Source organism: Nyctibius grandis, chromosome 1 (genome assembly GCF_013368605.1).
Source record: "Nyctibius grandis isolate bNycGra1 chromosome 1, bNycGra1.pri, whole genome shotgun sequence".
In the NCBI taxonomy this organism is placed as follows: Eukaryota; Metazoa; Chordata; class Aves; order Nyctibiiformes; family Nyctibiidae; genus Nyctibius; species Nyctibius grandis.
The window spans coordinates 94,174,098-94,191,593 of record NC_090658.1 but is presented as its reverse complement, the minus strand read 5'-3'; the positions used below and the strand labels follow the sequence as shown (position 1 = coordinate 94,191,593).

General features: G+C 38.4%; 1 protein-coding gene across 2 annotated transcripts in view; it reads right to left on the bottom strand.

The window, feature by feature from the left end:
- Positions 1–593: 593 nt before the first annotated feature.
- Positions 594–17,496, bottom strand: part of ELOVL4 (ELOVL fatty acid elongase 4) — a 33,202-nt gene continuing 16,299 nt past the window's right edge. Inside the window, exons 1-6 of one of the 2 annotated variants that reach the window (XM_068401229.1) lie at positions 16,922–16,957; positions 16,238–16,425; positions 12,852–12,932; positions 4,916–5,087; positions 2,609–2,736; positions 594–2,094 (exon numbers count right to left, since the gene is read on the bottom strand). In XM_068401229.1, the coding sequence (XP_068257330.1) occupies positions 1,819–2,094; positions 2,609–2,736; positions 4,916–5,087; positions 12,852–12,932; positions 16,238–16,399 (819 nt within the window). In that variant the 5' untranslated portion in view covers positions 16,400–16,425; positions 16,922–16,957 and the 3' untranslated portion in view covers positions 594–1,818. Of the gene's footprint in view, positions 2,095–2,608; positions 2,737–4,915; positions 5,088–12,851; positions 12,933–16,237; positions 16,426–16,921; positions 16,958–17,496 lie in introns of those variants that run through there. The other variant, XM_068401221.1, reaches the window with a different exon arrangement.

Here is a 17,496-nt window from a genome sequence, read left to right as displayed (position 1 = left end):
ATTTCTGAATACAACACACTATATCCAACCCTTTTTTTCCCAGGACCTGTTTTTTTTTTGGTTTTAGACAGTTCTTAGGACAGATACAAGAGACGAACCTGAGACATAGAAGATGTGACCTGTTTGCATATTATAAACAGACAAGAGGATAACTGAGATGCAAAAACTCTTAAACGTGTCACACACTTTACACCTACAGCTCCATGTACGTTTTTCCTGCAACAACGGTGTCACTTGCCAGATGCAAGTTTGTCACTAACTATGAATATGTTTTTGACCAGAGTTGGGAGGAATGCATTCAGACAGCAACAATACAGCTCTTGCAGTGATGAGCAAGGAACATGGGAGTTAAGGATATGGTTTCTAATTCCACCCCTGTCTTATACTCATTGCATGCTGAGCAGCTCAAAACATTTCTCTTAGTAATCACATTATTTGGAAGAAGAATAATTCTTTCCATATTTTCTTCACAAAAGGAGCAGTAAGAAGTCCATTAATGTATGTAAGATGAAAAGCCATCTAAAAGGCTTCTACTTATTTTAGCAGTTTTGACTAAAAAACAATTAGCAGAATCACTTTGTCAATTAGGTTGAAAGGAGCCGAGAATATTTTGGGAATAGAGTTTCAGAAGCCCATCTCTGACATTCACATTAAAATGGAGGCCTGACTACTAGCAATACTTTGCCTGCAAGTGTCTAAACAAATAGTTTTGATGGGTACCAAGCAGTAGCAGCATTTTCAACATTCTATGTTTGCTGTATTTAGTACTTTTAAACCGAATTATCTCTCTCAATAGAGTGACTGTCTTGTAGTTAGCATGACTACCCATAAACACAGCACTTCTAAATGGAATTACATAGTGTTGTTTTCTCTCCACCATAATAATATCTTACCATTTTCAGTATCAGTCAGCACCACAGGTTTAATGCAGGTCATGGACAACAAGCAGCAGGCCTACTTTTACTGCTTGCTTCAAACAATGTATTGTTTCCTATTTATACATTCTTAAAATGTTTTCTTCACTTAGGTATACTAAAAGTACCACTCCAAAATTTAAGTTTACATTGAAAAAGGTTATTGATGACTTGACCAAAAAATACCACCAAAAATCCCTTTTACTCCCACAGGAAATCATATTTTCTCCCAAATTAGTGTTAATGGATATTTATATTAGAGGACTCCGTATTTCAGAAACCAGTTATTTAATGTTCAATATTCTTTTCAGCAGATGAAGAGGTAGGTATATTTCCACACAAGAAAATTAAAAAAAAACCTGTAACAGACACTCAATTAAATCAAGTAATGTCTGAAAAGTCAAACACTGTTCTGACAGCACATAAACATAATGTGTCTGAAGATACTCTCTCCAAGGAGGACAAGAAAAGTTGCGCATTCTGATTAGATAATACATCATGATTTGAAATTTAATAATTTTCTGGAAAGAAAACACAAGTATCCAAACGCTACTTCCTTCCCCTCCCTCCCCCAAAGAAATGTGGGTGCCAACAAAACTGCCTGTATCAATGGTAGTATTAACTTTTGGACTGCTAAACATGGCATCAACGGCAACTCTTCCTTACCTTCACCAACACCAGCAGTCTACAAGTTTACACAGAGACCATATGCATGATAATTACATAATTACAATAGAAATTCAACTTTAGTGTTCTTAAAACAATCTTCATAAATAATGAAAATACCTGTGTTCTAGCTCTTCAGTAACCTAAGGTTAATTGGTACAGATAGTGTTTTTTTCTTCCTTTTATAAACCAAACTGCAGGTTCCTCACTGCCAACAATGGTTAAGGCCTGGATCAAGTTACTCTCCTTTTGCTTTTCCCTTTTTCTGCTTTTTTCCATTTTCCACCACTGCATTATTTTCTGGTTTGCTTACTCCATTTGCAACAGCACCATTTACTATTTTGCCATTCTTTATGGGTTCCTTGGGCAGCTTGTATGTCCGATAGTAGAAGTTACCAAACAAGAAAATGAAGGTGACAGCATAGAAAATCACACCCCAGTGCATCCACTTAGGGAAAGGACAATCAATATAAATAGACAAGGCTGTGTGGCCAATAGTCACATGGAACTGCACCTGAAAGACAGAAAATATAGAATCAAAAAGGTCCAGATATATTCTGTAGGTCTGACTGCACCAATATATACTGATGCATTAAGTTATGAAAACTGCTAAATTGGGAGGCAGTAGGGAAGTTGTATTTGGCTGTCACATCAGGCATGTGCACATATGCTTGACCAGGGACATCAAGTTTGTTGCAATACCTGGCACTGCAATAGTTTTCAGAAACAGAAAAATGAGAAGACATTAAGAGATCTGGATTTTCTCTACCTTTTGAACAGGTTTTTGCAATTCAGTCGAAACAACCAGTAAAGTAGTATTAGACTTTACTCACACAACTCTTATCTATGCTGCGTATTTTTTGAGAAATTAAATAAATACTTCCATCTCCAGGAAGCATTCTAACTAGAGATGTGAGTATCAGACAGCTAAGAACTTTTGGAAGGAGCAGTATCTGTTCCAAAGCTCTGCAAATGCACATCCACTCGGACGCAATGTCTTCTGAGACAAAGGGAGAAATTTTACTTACCAATTGCAGTATGGTCAAGTATCGTTTCCACCACAGGTACTTCTGAAATTTAGGGCCACAGGCCGCTAATCCATAATACATGTACATAACGACATGAATAAATGCATTCATCTGAGCTCCAAAAAAAGCTGTCCAGAAACAGAAGGGAAGATTGTAATGTAATTTTGAAAAAACAAAGAAGTGTTTTCTAGTATTTTTCAGTGATAGTAAATGTTACAAAGCACAGGACATGCCAGGCTTGTGTCTCTGAAATATTCAATAGTATAGTATAGACCTGACTGCCAACACGTGCTAACACAAATACCTGTTCATGCAAGTAGTATGTCACATCTTTCATGGAACTACTTATGCAAAAGCTATTCATAAAATTTTTGTTGAACAGACATAAATCACATGTCTTCCACATTAGTTATTGTAGTATAAGTGCAATTGTTTTGCTAAAGGATTATTAAAAGCGGTATCTGACAACACAAAGCATAAAGTATCAGGTTCTGAACTTAAATCTTTTAAGCTATATTTAAATGCACAAGGTTTACTTCTCAGCAAGAAGTCAAGAAACTCACGTGGAAGTCTGAGGCCAAAAAATCATACAAAGCAAATCTTCACTTGTGGCTATAAGACGTTTAAGAGCATTGCCAAGTGAGTTTGTCTAAACGGTTCATCTTTAGTTTCCTTATTTATGACTTAAAATACCCAGCATTCTTAAGTATATAAATGCACTACATAACTTTTTCCAGATTGATCTATGCTAGAAATGAAAACGACAGTTCTCATTTGCATTAAGATCTCTTTGCTCTGTCAAGATTAGCAGCCATTTAACAGAAACAAATTATATCTTGTTAAGGTATTCTTACACTGCCAGAGAGGCTCAAAAAGGCTCTAATGTATAAGATTAGGGCACTATAGACAATAGCTACTGACAGCAAACAGCTCAGATGTCTATGTGTTAGTTATAATAGGGTCTAGTTTATAATAGATCTGTCTACGTAAGCAACATGCTATCAATTAGAAGAACACAGATCTATCCACATTTATGCAGTAGCGCTACATAAATGCAGAAGAGAAACTGTTGCTTTTCCTTCTGCAGGGGCTAGAAACAAAAAGCCACTGCAAGAACACTAAAACTTGAAATAAATACGGAAATAGTTGCAGTTGTTGTATTGAGAACTGCCAATATTTTAGCATTAAAAGTCTGAAAAGGCAACAAGGGAGAGAGCATTTTGAGATATCCAGGGAACTTCTAAATAAGACTACAAGTAAGCACCCAGTCTCAAATCAACTTATTTTATGGGTGCAGTAGCCAATAAGGATCATGAAATGTCTGGTTGAGTACCTGCATACTGCAGGTTACTTGGGAGAAATTCAAGGATAGTCATAGATACTCATTTTAAATATATCTTCTTTTGAATAGAAGTAACCACTCAGTACAAGATATCTATAGTAAATGAGAGCATAAAGCCCTCATGCATTAAGTATTAATGTGGTTTGACAAAACCCCGCAAAATATTAGTTTGGTGTGGTGTTTACTATATATTATTTTCAGTGTCTTAAGCCTATGAAGCACATTACAAACAAAACAGGGTATTTTCCCCGAACCCTCAGCTCTGTAGAGCTTATAATTTGAGAGAGACAAGGCAAAAAAAACCATGAAAAAGGGTACAGTGCAGGCAAGGGAGGATGTGGCAAGTACAATGGAATAAAATTCTTTGATGAAGGCTTTAGAAAGGAAGCAAGGAAAAAAAAATGCTGATAATGAATTAGACTTGTGTCATTATGAACAGGTTTTAAAAGTTAATTGACAGATTTATTGGCTCACCTTCAAGGGAAGGTTTCAGAATTTTATACATGCCTCTTTATAAAAAAGAAGGCAAACCCCAAACTCAGATACAATGCCAAAATAATGTCTCCATTAACTTCACTACGTTTGCACACAGATTGTGGCCCATAATTAGATTTTGCAGTTCTCTGTATCTGCAAAAATGAAAGTTAGGCAAGACACATTCATCTTTCTATTTCATACAGAACAAGGATAATTTTGAAGACAGAACTTCAGGCTTGCAATTGATGCCCATGAGGAAAAAAGAAAGTTTTGCAATTCATTAGATTATTGCCCTGTTATCTTTTCCTCCCCCACATTTCCCACAGAGGAAGACTGTAAGCACTAAAGCTACTGCACTGCTTCAGTGCTATTTAAAGAGTGTTGTATATTATACTGTTAAGTCTACAAAAACTCTTTTCCATTGCTCCCAAACAATAATAATTCTCCCTTGTGTCCAGTCAAAAGGGTATGAGAGGAAGGGAACTCACCTTGTCCACCTGCAACCCACTTAATACCAATCCACCACAAGGTGAACATGGTGAAATGGTGATAGACATGAAGGAAACTAATTTGGTTAAATTTCTTCCTCAGGATGAAGAATACTGTATCCAAATATTCAATTCCTTTAGAGACATAATACCACCATAAAGCAGCAGCTATCTGCAATGAAAAAAAGGCAACACAGAATTTTAGTGATTCCAAGCTGAATGGAATAAAGTTCTTTCCACCTATGTGCTATAAGAGAAGGATCCCAAACCTTCCTTCCTTCCCCAAACCCTGATAAATGTTGAGGTGGAGTTATCAACTACAACAGAACTACAACAGAAACAATACTCCATTCATCTATTCTGGACATGGAAGTATTATTCTGAGTCTACTGCTCACAAATCACAACCGTAAAAAAGAGCTAACATAATTAAAAGCTTTGCCATCTCTGAACAGTTTACCAGTTAAACATAGGAAGCTGGTGTCGTCATTCTCTATCCTAGGCTTTGCAGGAGAAGACTACCACACGGCGTCCCGTACTAACAATGCATCACTTCTATGTGGTCAGAACAACAAGGCAGAAACATTATGATAAAATGAAGTTGCAAAGGTTGAAACCTTATATAAAATTCTTTCAGTACCACAGGCACATGGGTGGGAAGATACCAAATCACTCTTATAAGCTAGGTGTGGTACAGATATCACATCCCTTAGAGCAATATTCCTCTCAGCTGCTCAGTACCCCCCTCTGGAGAGCAGCATTGCCCAGTGGCTCTGTGCCATTCAGGGAATAGAAGAAATAAGACCATGGGAGCCACACAAGCTGCAGAGGTATAACCCATCCACCCAACAGGGCAGTGCTACACACCCAAAATTCTTTTTCTAATCCACCCATCACAGTGAATCTTGCCCAAGATACAATATAAATACGGCTTCCTGCTGAAATCAGGATATTGTTGTACCAGGTAAAGCCCGGAATCTCTGTGCAGTAATTTGCTAATACTATGATATGGGGGTATGGTGGTGGTGGTGGGGACTCCCTTCCAGATCCCAAAGCATAGCAACAAGTTTAATCCCTGGCATCGTAAGTCATCCAGCTTGTTATGCAAGGGTGGGACCAGAACATATCCCAAATGGTGACTCACATAGAGAATGAAAAAAAAAAAAAAAAAAAAAAAAATGGCACCACCAGCAAGGAGAACAGACAATGTCACAACACACCTATTTGTAAGAAGTCCACCTGGTCTTTCAGGATTCATCTGATGGCAAATCAGACTTTCTCACCTTAATATGGTGTGAAATAATCCCACTACCCTCTCAGTCCCCAGGGGAGACAGAAGAGAGAAAGTTAAGACAGCAGTAGCTTCCCTTCCCAAATACACACATACTGTTAAGCAAGTGAGAGAACAGGGAATCAGGAGAACGAGCAGTACAGAGCAATGCTACAGCCCTGCATGGTGTTTTCCTCCACCTCTCCAAACTAGCGGGAAAGGAATGCATCTCTCCTCAGAGTAAGTTTGTCACAGCCATAATTGGACTGGTGAACATTTTAGGAGAGATTACAGCAGAAGCATAAAAGCAGCATGGGAGCAGAAGAGTGCTGCAGATCTGCATTGCAGGCTGCAGTTTCCCAAAGGGACTGAATAACTGTTGCCAAACTGCAGACTTCTATGTATCCATTAATGAATACTCTTCTCACCCTCTGGATGTGATTTAGCCTACTTCAGGTCTCAGGAAGAGGAGGCAGATTTTGTCAATTTTATATAAAAAGACACTAATATCTGTCAAAGTTGGAGAGAGGCTTAATGAGAGAAAAGTGACCCCCACAGATCTTGTTGTTCCCAGACACACAGGCAAGCCACAAGAACCATCAATATATATATATGTTGCTCAATATCCAGTACGGTTCTGCCTCTAGGACAGGCAGTCAGGTGTTTAATAACACCCACATCAATGCTTTGTCTCACACCCATGGATTAGCATAACAGTCCAGCATCTTTTACAGATCTTTGCTAAAGCTGCATCTCTTAAATAAATTAGGATAAGCATCTTTTCATCTCATGAGTTAACAATAAACACTTTGGACTGTATCCACAAAACGATGAGCCAGCACTACGATACTCAAGCTCTTTGGAGGTCCTTCCTTTTGAGAAACTTTTAAAGAATCAACGGGTCGCTCACAAGCAAACTGCCATAAAATCTCTTATAAAGCCGATTTGCATTTTGTTAAAGAAAGAGTGGAACAATAAACCAAATAGCCAATAAGCAAACAGGCAATTTAAGACAGAGCAAAATGTAAGTGGAGCAAAATTTAACAAAAACCCTTATGTTTTATGCCCAAGATGCCACAGGTTCACTGTATGCTCCTGGACAAGTTATTAACACACCTCTTTCCTCTTCTTTTGAATTCCACCTGCCTTGCACAGAAAGCAATTACAGCCTGTGGATCAAAATCAGCTGAACTTTTGATCAAAATGCTTCCCATTAGCCAAGAACTAGAAAAGCCTCCATTTCTTTGCAGGATTATACCTGCCGATTTTTGTGTTTCTGTAGATTTTTTTTGCCCGACAGCTCTTGTGCTCTCTTTCTGTCATCAAATTTTACTACCATTTATTCTCAAACCTGATAGGTTTCGTGTACTGATGATCTATTTCAGTGCTCCCAATGACTTATGCAGATGTTTTGATCATTAGCTTATAGATGCAGAAAAAAATGAAACATGTTAAGTCATTTGCCCTAGGGCATTCATGCAATCAGTGACAGAAAGCAGAAATAAAGTAGAACAATACACTGACATGTAAGCTATGTCAGGAGCAGATGGCTACTACTAAACTTCTGCAAAGCATCAGAAGTTAGGACCTAATCTGTAGCCTTTCTTTGGACATAGCACGAAAGAAAGATTTGGCTTAAAAGAAAATATGCATTAAAAAGGCATATTCTGGAAATGAATAATACTAGTCACAATTATACCTTTTCTGGCAATTTTCCTATGTGCCAATATAAGTCTGTTAAAACACCAGATGGCACAGAAAGATTACATTACAGCCTAGGATTAAAGGGGTCAACAAGAGGCCCAATCCCACAACCTCTGTCTGCTGCAGGGTTTTTGAACAGAGGGCTGTTTTAACATGGGACTCTGTTCCTGCACCCTCCTTCCTCATTTCAGTTAGAGACAATTATCCATTAAGGGGTTTGAAGAGACAGGTAATTCTTAGAAGGTAACAGTAACATGAAAAATTAAAGTGGCTTTTAAAGAGAACTCTTTTCCCTGCTTCAGCTAGAGAATTCTGTTTTACAGAACCATGAACTCTATTTTGTTAAGTCAAGTTCCCTTTTCACAGGAGCTTAAAGTAAATTATTACTATATTTATTTAATAAGAGGAAACTACTCAAGCCCTAGACATAAATACAAACAATGCAGATTACAATTACAATACAGAAGACAACCATAGCTCAGCTTTATGATTACAATCACCACACTTAAAAACTAGGAACTAACTAATTCACACAGCCAGACTCCTAATTCTCAGCTCTTCAGAGATGCTAATAAAATAGATGAACCTTGACCTGGGGAACAAGGACACACAAATGTAAGCAGAGGGGGAAAGTGACTACTCACAGACACTAACATGCCTTAAGTTAGTCAGTGTTAGAGTCACTCCAAATACTGGAGCTTCCAAAGGAGTACTACAAAGCATGGATTTAACACCTCAGCCCTTTGCATTTATTATTTTGACTCCTAAGCTATAACCAAAAAAGTTCTTCCAAGATGCAGCTGCAGCTCCTTCAAAATCCCTTCTGGGGATTTCTTCCCCCTTGTCTTTCTTGCCTACTAAGAACATTTTATGTTCTTATGTATCTTTATGTTCTAACATTTTATGTTCTTCCCCAGCTAAACTGGGGAAGTGTGGTCTGGATGATCGGGTAGTGAGGTGGATTGTGAACTGGCTGAAGGAAAGAAGCCAGAGAGTAGTGGTCAGTGGGACAGAGTCCAGTTGGAGGTCTGTGTCTAGCGGAGTCCCGCAAGGGTCGGTTCTGGGACCAGTTCTATTCAATATATTCATTAATGACTTGGATGAGGGATTAGAGTGCACTGTCAGCAAGTTCGCTGATGACACCAAACTGGGAGGAGTGGCTGACACAACGGAAGGCTGCGCAGCCATTCAGAGGGACCTGGACAGGCTGGAGAGTTGGGCGGGGAGAAATTTAATGAAATATAACAAGGGCAAGTGTAGAGTCCTGCATCTGGGCAAGAACAACCCCATGTACCAGTACAAGTTGGGGGCAGAGCTGTTGGAGAGCAGCGTAGGGGAAGGGACCTGGGGGTCCTAGTGGACAGCAGGATGACCATGAGCCAGCAATGTGCCCTTGTGGCCAAGAAGGCCAATGGCATCCTGGGGTGTATTAGAAGGGGTGTGGTTAGTAGGTCGAGAGAGGTTCTTCTCCCCCTCTACTCTGCCCTGGTGAGGCTGCATCTGGAATATTGTGTCCAGTTCTGGGCCCCTCAGTTCAAGAAGGACAGGGAACTGCTAGAGAGAGTCCAGCGCAGAGCCACGAAGATGATTAAGGGAGTGGAACATCTCCCTTATGAGGAGAGGCTGAGGGAGCTGGGTCTCTTTAGCTTGAAGAAGAGGAGACTGAGGGGTGACCTCATCAATGTTTATAAATATGTAAAGGGCAAGTGTCATGAGGATGGAGCCAGGCTCTTCTCAGTGACATCCCTTGACAGGACAAGGGGCAATGGGTGCAAGCTGGAACACAGGAGGTTCCACTTAAATTTGAGGAAAAACTTCTTTACGGTGAGGGTGACTGAACACTGGAACAGGCTGCCCAGAGAGGTTGTGGAGTCTCCTTCTCTGGAGACATTCAAAAGCCGCCTGGACGCGTTCCTGTGTGATATGGTCTAGGCAATCCTGCCCCGGCAGGGGGATTGGACTAGATGATCTTTCGAGGTCCCTTCCAATCCCTAACATTCTGTGATTCTGTGATTTTTTTTATGTTACCAATTACAAAATACACCTCTCAACTTCCTGACAGCAGTCAGTAAGGTGGCTACCTACAGAAGATAAGTCCTTTAGAAAGGAGTTTATTTCTGCAAATATTTCTGCAACTGTGGAATCTAATTTCCATCCCCTGCAACTGTAGAATCTAATTTCCATCCCTGCTTGCTCCAGTCATCCATTGCCTCTTGTAGAAAAACAGCCAGGGGAGCCTAGATGAGATTAACAGGTGTAGGTAGGTTCAAAACAGTAAGTAGGAAGACCAACTTCATACTATGGGTAAACTACCTAAAGAATTAATTGTCAGTAAAAGCCAGAAGCTTGATAAAGTTGAAGAAAACATACAGACAAATTCATGGAAGAATATCTCCTTAAAAACTGGCAAATGTCTGACTTAAAAGGTCTGTGAGCCACACATCACTGGTGAGGGAAGTGCCACCACATGCCCTTACACTGTCCCCTTGAAATCACCATTGGCTTACCGTCTTGACACATAATGTGGGTTGGAGAAGAGAAAGACATTCTCTGGCACCCAGGAGAGCCAAGCTTTTTTCTTTTTTTTTTTGTAACTGTTTACCAGCTCTCTGTACTCCCTTGAGGAGCAAACGATGGTTTCTTGACCCCTCATTTTGGGCAAGAACTTTGGTCAAAAGGGGCCCCCTACATGGCAACAATATAGTGGCACATTCTCAAAAAGTTAGAAACAGAGGTCATACCAGGGCTTCTATGTTGCCATTTACACCATCATATGCAATTAGTTTCACGTTTCTTAATATTTGTTCCAGCTTTCTAAGCCCCACAGTAATGTCATATATGAAGCTGTTGCTTTCCAGAGCATATTCCGTAATGTTTTCTGGGCTCAGTGCTGTTTCCATTCTCAGTCTCCTTTATCTGACTAATACAGGACTTATTTACTCATTCTCTTGCAAACAAAATTATTGCATTTGTAATTAATTCTACTGTTGCAGTGCAGCATTCCTCCTCAGAGAAAACTCGGTGCCAATAGATACTAGACATTTAGTAACTAGATCTATTAAAAGGGTGTGAGAGATGTGCTACAAGGTTTATCAATCCTAAAATCAAAACTGCAAAAAGAAGCCCACATTTACTTACATTTTAAAATTGCTTTTGCAGGTTTATATTATGAAAAATGATGGTGAAAGGAATCTTGAGGAAATTTTGGGGTTTCTTTTGTCCTCTAGTGTCAAAAACCAACAACACATACCTTCTAAATGCAGAGCATGATACACTGTAAAACAGGCCAGAAGCATATCCCAGACTTTTTAGTTAGACAAAGTACACCTGTGAAAAGTGTAGTTTTCTACTTGCGACTTATTTACTTAAATTGAGAATTCATTCAAAAGAACTACCAGATAATGATCAAGACAAGGGTCCTGACTGATAACATACTATACAGTTGCTGCAACAACTTGAGAGAACTCAATTTTCCCTGCTTCCTCAACTCTCTCTGTTGAAAACTGAACATATTACAACTTAAAACTTTGTTATGCAAATTGTCAAGTTTGCAAAACACTTAAAGAGTCAGGAAATGCAAAGAGTAGATATTGCTAGAGCAACCTTTCTTTTCTGGACACATCACATGCAATAAATACATTATGCAGGTCATTTTGCCTTTATTTCATTGCATAATCATGCTTTGTTTGTCACAATGAACAAAACATAAGATAATTATTTTCAGGTCTGACCCCTCCACAGCCTCCCATAAGCAAGTGCACCTAAAAATGAGGCTATGAAACAGAATTTTTGCATACTAAAAGTCATTACCTCTTGTACTTAGCTAATACAAAAATTCCTTCAATATATGCCATATCAGTCCTCTATGTCATCCAGCTGAGTACAAGCGCACTCTATTTTTCTTATCAACTGAAAAAAACCCCCGTCAAGCATTTGTTATACTTGGCTAGATTTTTTTTTTTAAACAAAATTATTAACAGAAGTATTCTAGTGACTGAAATAGTGAGTGCACAGTATTGGCAAAGGTGAAAGATAGGTGACTACCATAAGGCTAATAAAAATCTACACACAGAGTTGTTCTGCAATATTAGCCATTATACATAAGGTGTAAGACTCAAACCTATCCTTCTCACCTCTGCCATGTGTACAAGCTTTTGAGTAATACTACCCATGAACAGCCACCTTGTAGATAGACATTTCTTGAAATGTGTTATAAATATTAAATGTATTTAGACTATAACACACTTGCATTACATTTTCAGGAACATGTTCTAATCTGTAGGTGAAACTTGCAAGAACAGCTGAGGATTCTCAAGTGTCAGCTCTGCTGGAAGCTAAGGTTTGGTACATGAGCTAATCAACAGCATTACGGAAATTAACATGCATCTGCACTTTGATTTTAATTTGAATGCTTTCCAAAAACCACACTTTTGAAATCTAAGCTTCCTCAATAAAACGTACTGATAATACATTTGCAGGAAGCCAGCAAGACCTCACGAAGCCAAACATGGGTAAAGGAGACAAAAAGTTGCCTCACCAGTAGAAGTGAGGTGCAACCACAGTATATGCTGACAAATCTTACTTGCTTTGATCTAGCCAGAACACTACACCTTTACTGCGGTTACCCTGGTATGATAAACTTCAGCATGCTCTAGGAACCAAAGTATGCATACAAAGTTTAGCGTGGATTGTACAACCGCGGATGAAGCCAAGGATGGTATCTTTAAGACTACCTTTACTTGTGGCAGTCAGATGAAAGTTAATGCAAACAAACTGATACGCTTTGATTAAACCTGCTATGTGTAATGTAGTCAAACCTGAAGTGCTCTGTGAGAATGTAACGGGATACAGTCATTGCTGACAGTAGAACTTCGGAAACACTATTTTCAGACAAGACTTAAACCATCATGTAGTGCTATTTATTACACACAATCATATACAAATACAAAAAAGAAATACTCACCCTAACTTCATAAACATTATCTGAATAATCCACAGCCTGGCAGACATAGCTGTACCCTCGAGCTCTTGATGACAAAAACAGCTGAAAATATTAAAGTCATACATGAGGGGAAAGATGCTACATAAAACATGTTCATAATAATTATCAGCAAATTTCTTGCTACATCAAACTTACCTGAACAGTAATTTTTAAAATATCCTTATCAGTCCTGAGAACACTATTGAAGAAAGCCCCTGTTGTTACACAGTACCTATTTTCTTCTTGTAAATTAAAAAGAAAGTATTCATTTTTCCCTGCATGTATCTGCCCAGATAATTAGAGCCCTGTAAAAATTAGTAAGAATTCCAGGATGACCTTAAGCTATTCAAACATGAGTATTCCCTCTGACGGCTCCAGCTTCAGAGACAGAAAATACCTAATTGCTTTCACTATGAATGACAGAAACGCTATTCCCATGATAGATTTGAGAGAACTCTCTCCATGAGACAGGGATTAGATAATTTGGATCTACTAGTCTTAAAACAGTTTACCAATCAAAATCCAGAAAAAAAACCCTGAACAGCTAATGCTGAGCATCCACAAAACATATTGAGAGAAACTGGATGAAGAAAAGTTCCCCATTTCATGCCAACAGAAATGGTCTAAAGCACATGAAGTACTCCTGTAGGGCCACTCCAAATCAAGCACATTGCAATAATCTGAACAGCAGAAGATAAACTTGACATTTGAGCAAGTTCCCATTGGAAAGAAGAACACTTGCCTAGAGCTGTACAAGGTTCAAGTAATACTTCTAATCTTGACATTCATAAATGTTATGATGCAAGATTGTTTAAAACCAGGTAATCCCACTCTGTTAAGGATCAAAAAAGACAGCAGTGGAGCAGACATAACCTGTAAAAAAGGGTGATACAAAAAGATTTCCAAAATAAACATGGGTAGGCACTGGCTATTCTTACCGTTAACCTGACTTCTATCTTATTTAGACTGAACTCGAGTTTATTTGCAGTATCTCATCTTGCACACAGCGCTAGGAGTGCAGTCAGATGCAGAGAGAAGTGTTATCCAGATAAAAACAACATACAAAACATTCCTTGTGAAACTCTGGACTTATTTGCTGCACATGTCTGTTATAGTAGGGAAGTGAAAGAACTGTCCACAGAAATGATCCTAAGAGAGAAATTGAACTACTTCTGCATCATCCAAGTCCATTGACAAACTGCTGTAACACCATTATTCTCCAGTGTGGTCCCACACAGGCACGAGCACATTGGTTAGTTTCTGTAACAGTGCGGACTAAACTGTTCCCCACTCTTCTCTGATATTATCCAATCTCTACTGCGACCTACTAGGTAATTTGACCAAGGTGCACTTGGCAAAAGGCAGTAAATTGACTTCAGCAGACTGCCTCAAAGTAGAATAAAAAATTTGACATTTTGTGGCAAAATAGGGGCTGCACATCTGGGACTTCTGCATGTCCTAAGCAAAATTTGCTCATAATTTGAATCTGAATTTGATTCCAATGTATTGGAGTCTTGGACTAGACCACCTAGCAGTGCTTTATGGACTTACCATTTTAACGTAAGATATCACAGACGAGCAATACAGCTTGCGATCAGGATGATTATTTAAATAACATTTAAAGGCATTTCACATTCAAATTCTGTTCTCAGCAATACCTGGAAACTTTACAGTTATTCAAAAAAATACAAACTGTGCATCATTTTACTCATAACAATTACATTACTCATGCGAATTACAACAGTGTCACACTGGTATTGTAAACCTCATGCAGATTGAAGCAGAAGTTGCCTGGTTAAAGGGAACAATTGAACACCTTCCTCCTATCAGTCTCCAAGATCAAGAAAAGACACTCCTGTAAATGTTGTATCCATAGCCTTAACATCCATTGAATAACAACCTACCATTTGAAATAGCAGGAAACTAGAACCTCTGTCTGTGTCTACAATGATCAGCTTTCAGTCCATCAGCAGCAAACGGTATTTGCAGTCTCATCCATTTTTATGTTAATTCAGTGATTTGGAAATGCCATACAAACACAAGCGTTATAAAGAGTTTTATATAAACACAAGCAACATAGGCTTGAAAATTAATTGACCATGAGTCTGGTATAATTCAGCTTATGGATAAACCAAACTAATTTAAAAGAATAAGTGAAAAAGACAGACATGGCAAAAACACTGCAGAATTCATTTCAAAGGAGTTTCAGTTTTAACCTGCCAAGATGATCGGATTTCATCCATTCCCTCAACTATCCTTGAGTGTCAGCATTAAATTCTGTTGTACCTGTAGTATTTTATTATTTAGTTGAATAATGCAAGGAAACAATTTAGACAAAACAATGACTGAGGTGTGTTGGCTAAAATTTTGCTGAACCATGTCTTAAAAAAAGGCTGAAATCGGTTAATGATTTTATTATAGAAGCTCTGGGGAAGGGTCAATATGCAGATCATCATCAGATATGCCATGCTTTCCTGGAAGAAGTACAGAACAGATCAGCCAGAAGAGTTCTACAATGCTGTAATTTTAACTGCTCTGTTCATTTGCTCACTTCTGGAAATGGATTTTGCAAATTTATGATCAGAAGTCTTCCAGGAAGAAGACTCTCAATCCACGTGAGCAAAGTCACAGCAGCATAAACTACTCCTTAGCATCAGATATATTCTGGACAGCTACCCTTGAATAATGATTACCAAACTGTTAAGTAATCCCACTTAGCTAATGCTAAAGAGCTGATCCACTGCATTGTTACTAGTCATTTCCTCTGTACAGAAAACCTAACAAAGGAGAAATGCAGCAACACTGAAATTTATTAAAATTAACACACTCAGAACATTGCAAACCAAATATTAGAAGACTGTATTTTTAAGGATAAAGTTCACTTCATTTTTATTCTTATTCTAAAAGATAATTTACAGACAAGATACTTTTCCTCACTACAGGCAATGGACATCTGAATTTCTAAAAATGATAAACACATTGAAGGCACCAAACAGCTCAATTTCTAACAAGATACACTCTGACACCCTTTAGGCTTATTAAAAAGAAAAAAAAAAAAATCAGTTACAAGTGTTAAATCTCTACACATTTTAGTTAATCTGTCCAGAATTCACACTAACATAAATCTAAGAACTTGGAATAGCTAGTACACAAATTCTCTCTATAGAATCATTTAGTGCATTTTTTCTCAAACAGAACATACCTAGCTACAGAAATACTCACATCAAAGGCAAACTCAGCTTTAAAAGTCTCTGTATAACATTCACCCTCAACAGACATCACAAATATGCAAGATTATTTTCATTTTGCAACCTGCAGACACCCTCAGACTTAAACAGGAATTCCCTCCTGTGAGAGGGCATACACACCTCTTTGAAAATGTAGAAGTTGAGTAGAACCATTCCAAAGTTGTAAACAACCAACAGGTAACGTAACTGGAAGGGCTCTCTTGCCTTCATCCATTTGGGGCCCAGCCAGACAGTGAGGAGATAAATAGTGCTTATAGTCAGTGTTGGAAATGGAGACTGCATCAAGGGCCAATCATCAACACGTTTGTCTGTGGGGGGTGAAGCAAACAGAAGGAGTCAATAAGGTTTGAACAAAATACATTTCATCATCATTTTAAGCATTGCATTTGTTAAGTATTATTCTCTCCTGGAATAGCTGCATCAGATAGTAGAAACACAATACACTCATTCTTTCTAGGAAGGTTAAAGAAAAGAGTTTTTTAAAAAAACACTATATCACATTACCTCACACAGAGATTCATTATGTCATGCAAGTTCTATTGTCTAGTTCTACAATCCAAAACAACAAAGCAAACAGAATCACACGAGCTCAAACCCAACCCACCAATCCCCCCAAAACCAATTTTGCTTATGATGAATAGTGACTGCAGCGGCAACATAACCAAGTATTCAACATCATTGGCAAATGAAAGATACACAAATCTGACAAAATACGGATAACATTAATAGCTTTTATTAGTTTAAAATTAGGCATTAGAAAGCCTCCAATAATTTTATACAGGTTATATAATGCTAACCAAGTACCTTTGCTATTTGATGTAGGTCAGTCTCATATGTTTCAGACAGAATACTAACAACACTCCTGGAAAACAACTAAACAAAAGAGTTAAAAGGGATGGTTCTAGTTAAGAGTAATCTGTGCTGCCATATGGGAGACAAAAGCTTTATTTACAGTCTACTTCAGTCACTCACAGGATCCAGAGCTACACATACTCTAGGGCCCAGAATATGCTACATTAAGTTCTGGATCTGTATCAAAAAAGCATTCTTAGCCTGATGAACCAGTGACATCTCCTTACTCAGTGTTTCCTTCCCTCCCATATGAAGGCTAATCTCTAGTTACAGCAAGAGATAAAAGGTAACTATTCCATAACTATCAATACTTCAGATACTGCACCACTCTATGATACTAACTGGATTACTTTCCAGATGCTTAGACCAGATGGAAATCACACCACAGGGCTGCTTGGGAAGCTCAGACATCTAAAACACCTGTCTTCAGACATTTGTGGGCAAACTCACATCAGCAATGCAGTTGCCACCGACTTACCTAAAGGACAAGTTGCTTTTGGAGAACTGTTTCTCTTCAAGGTAACCCA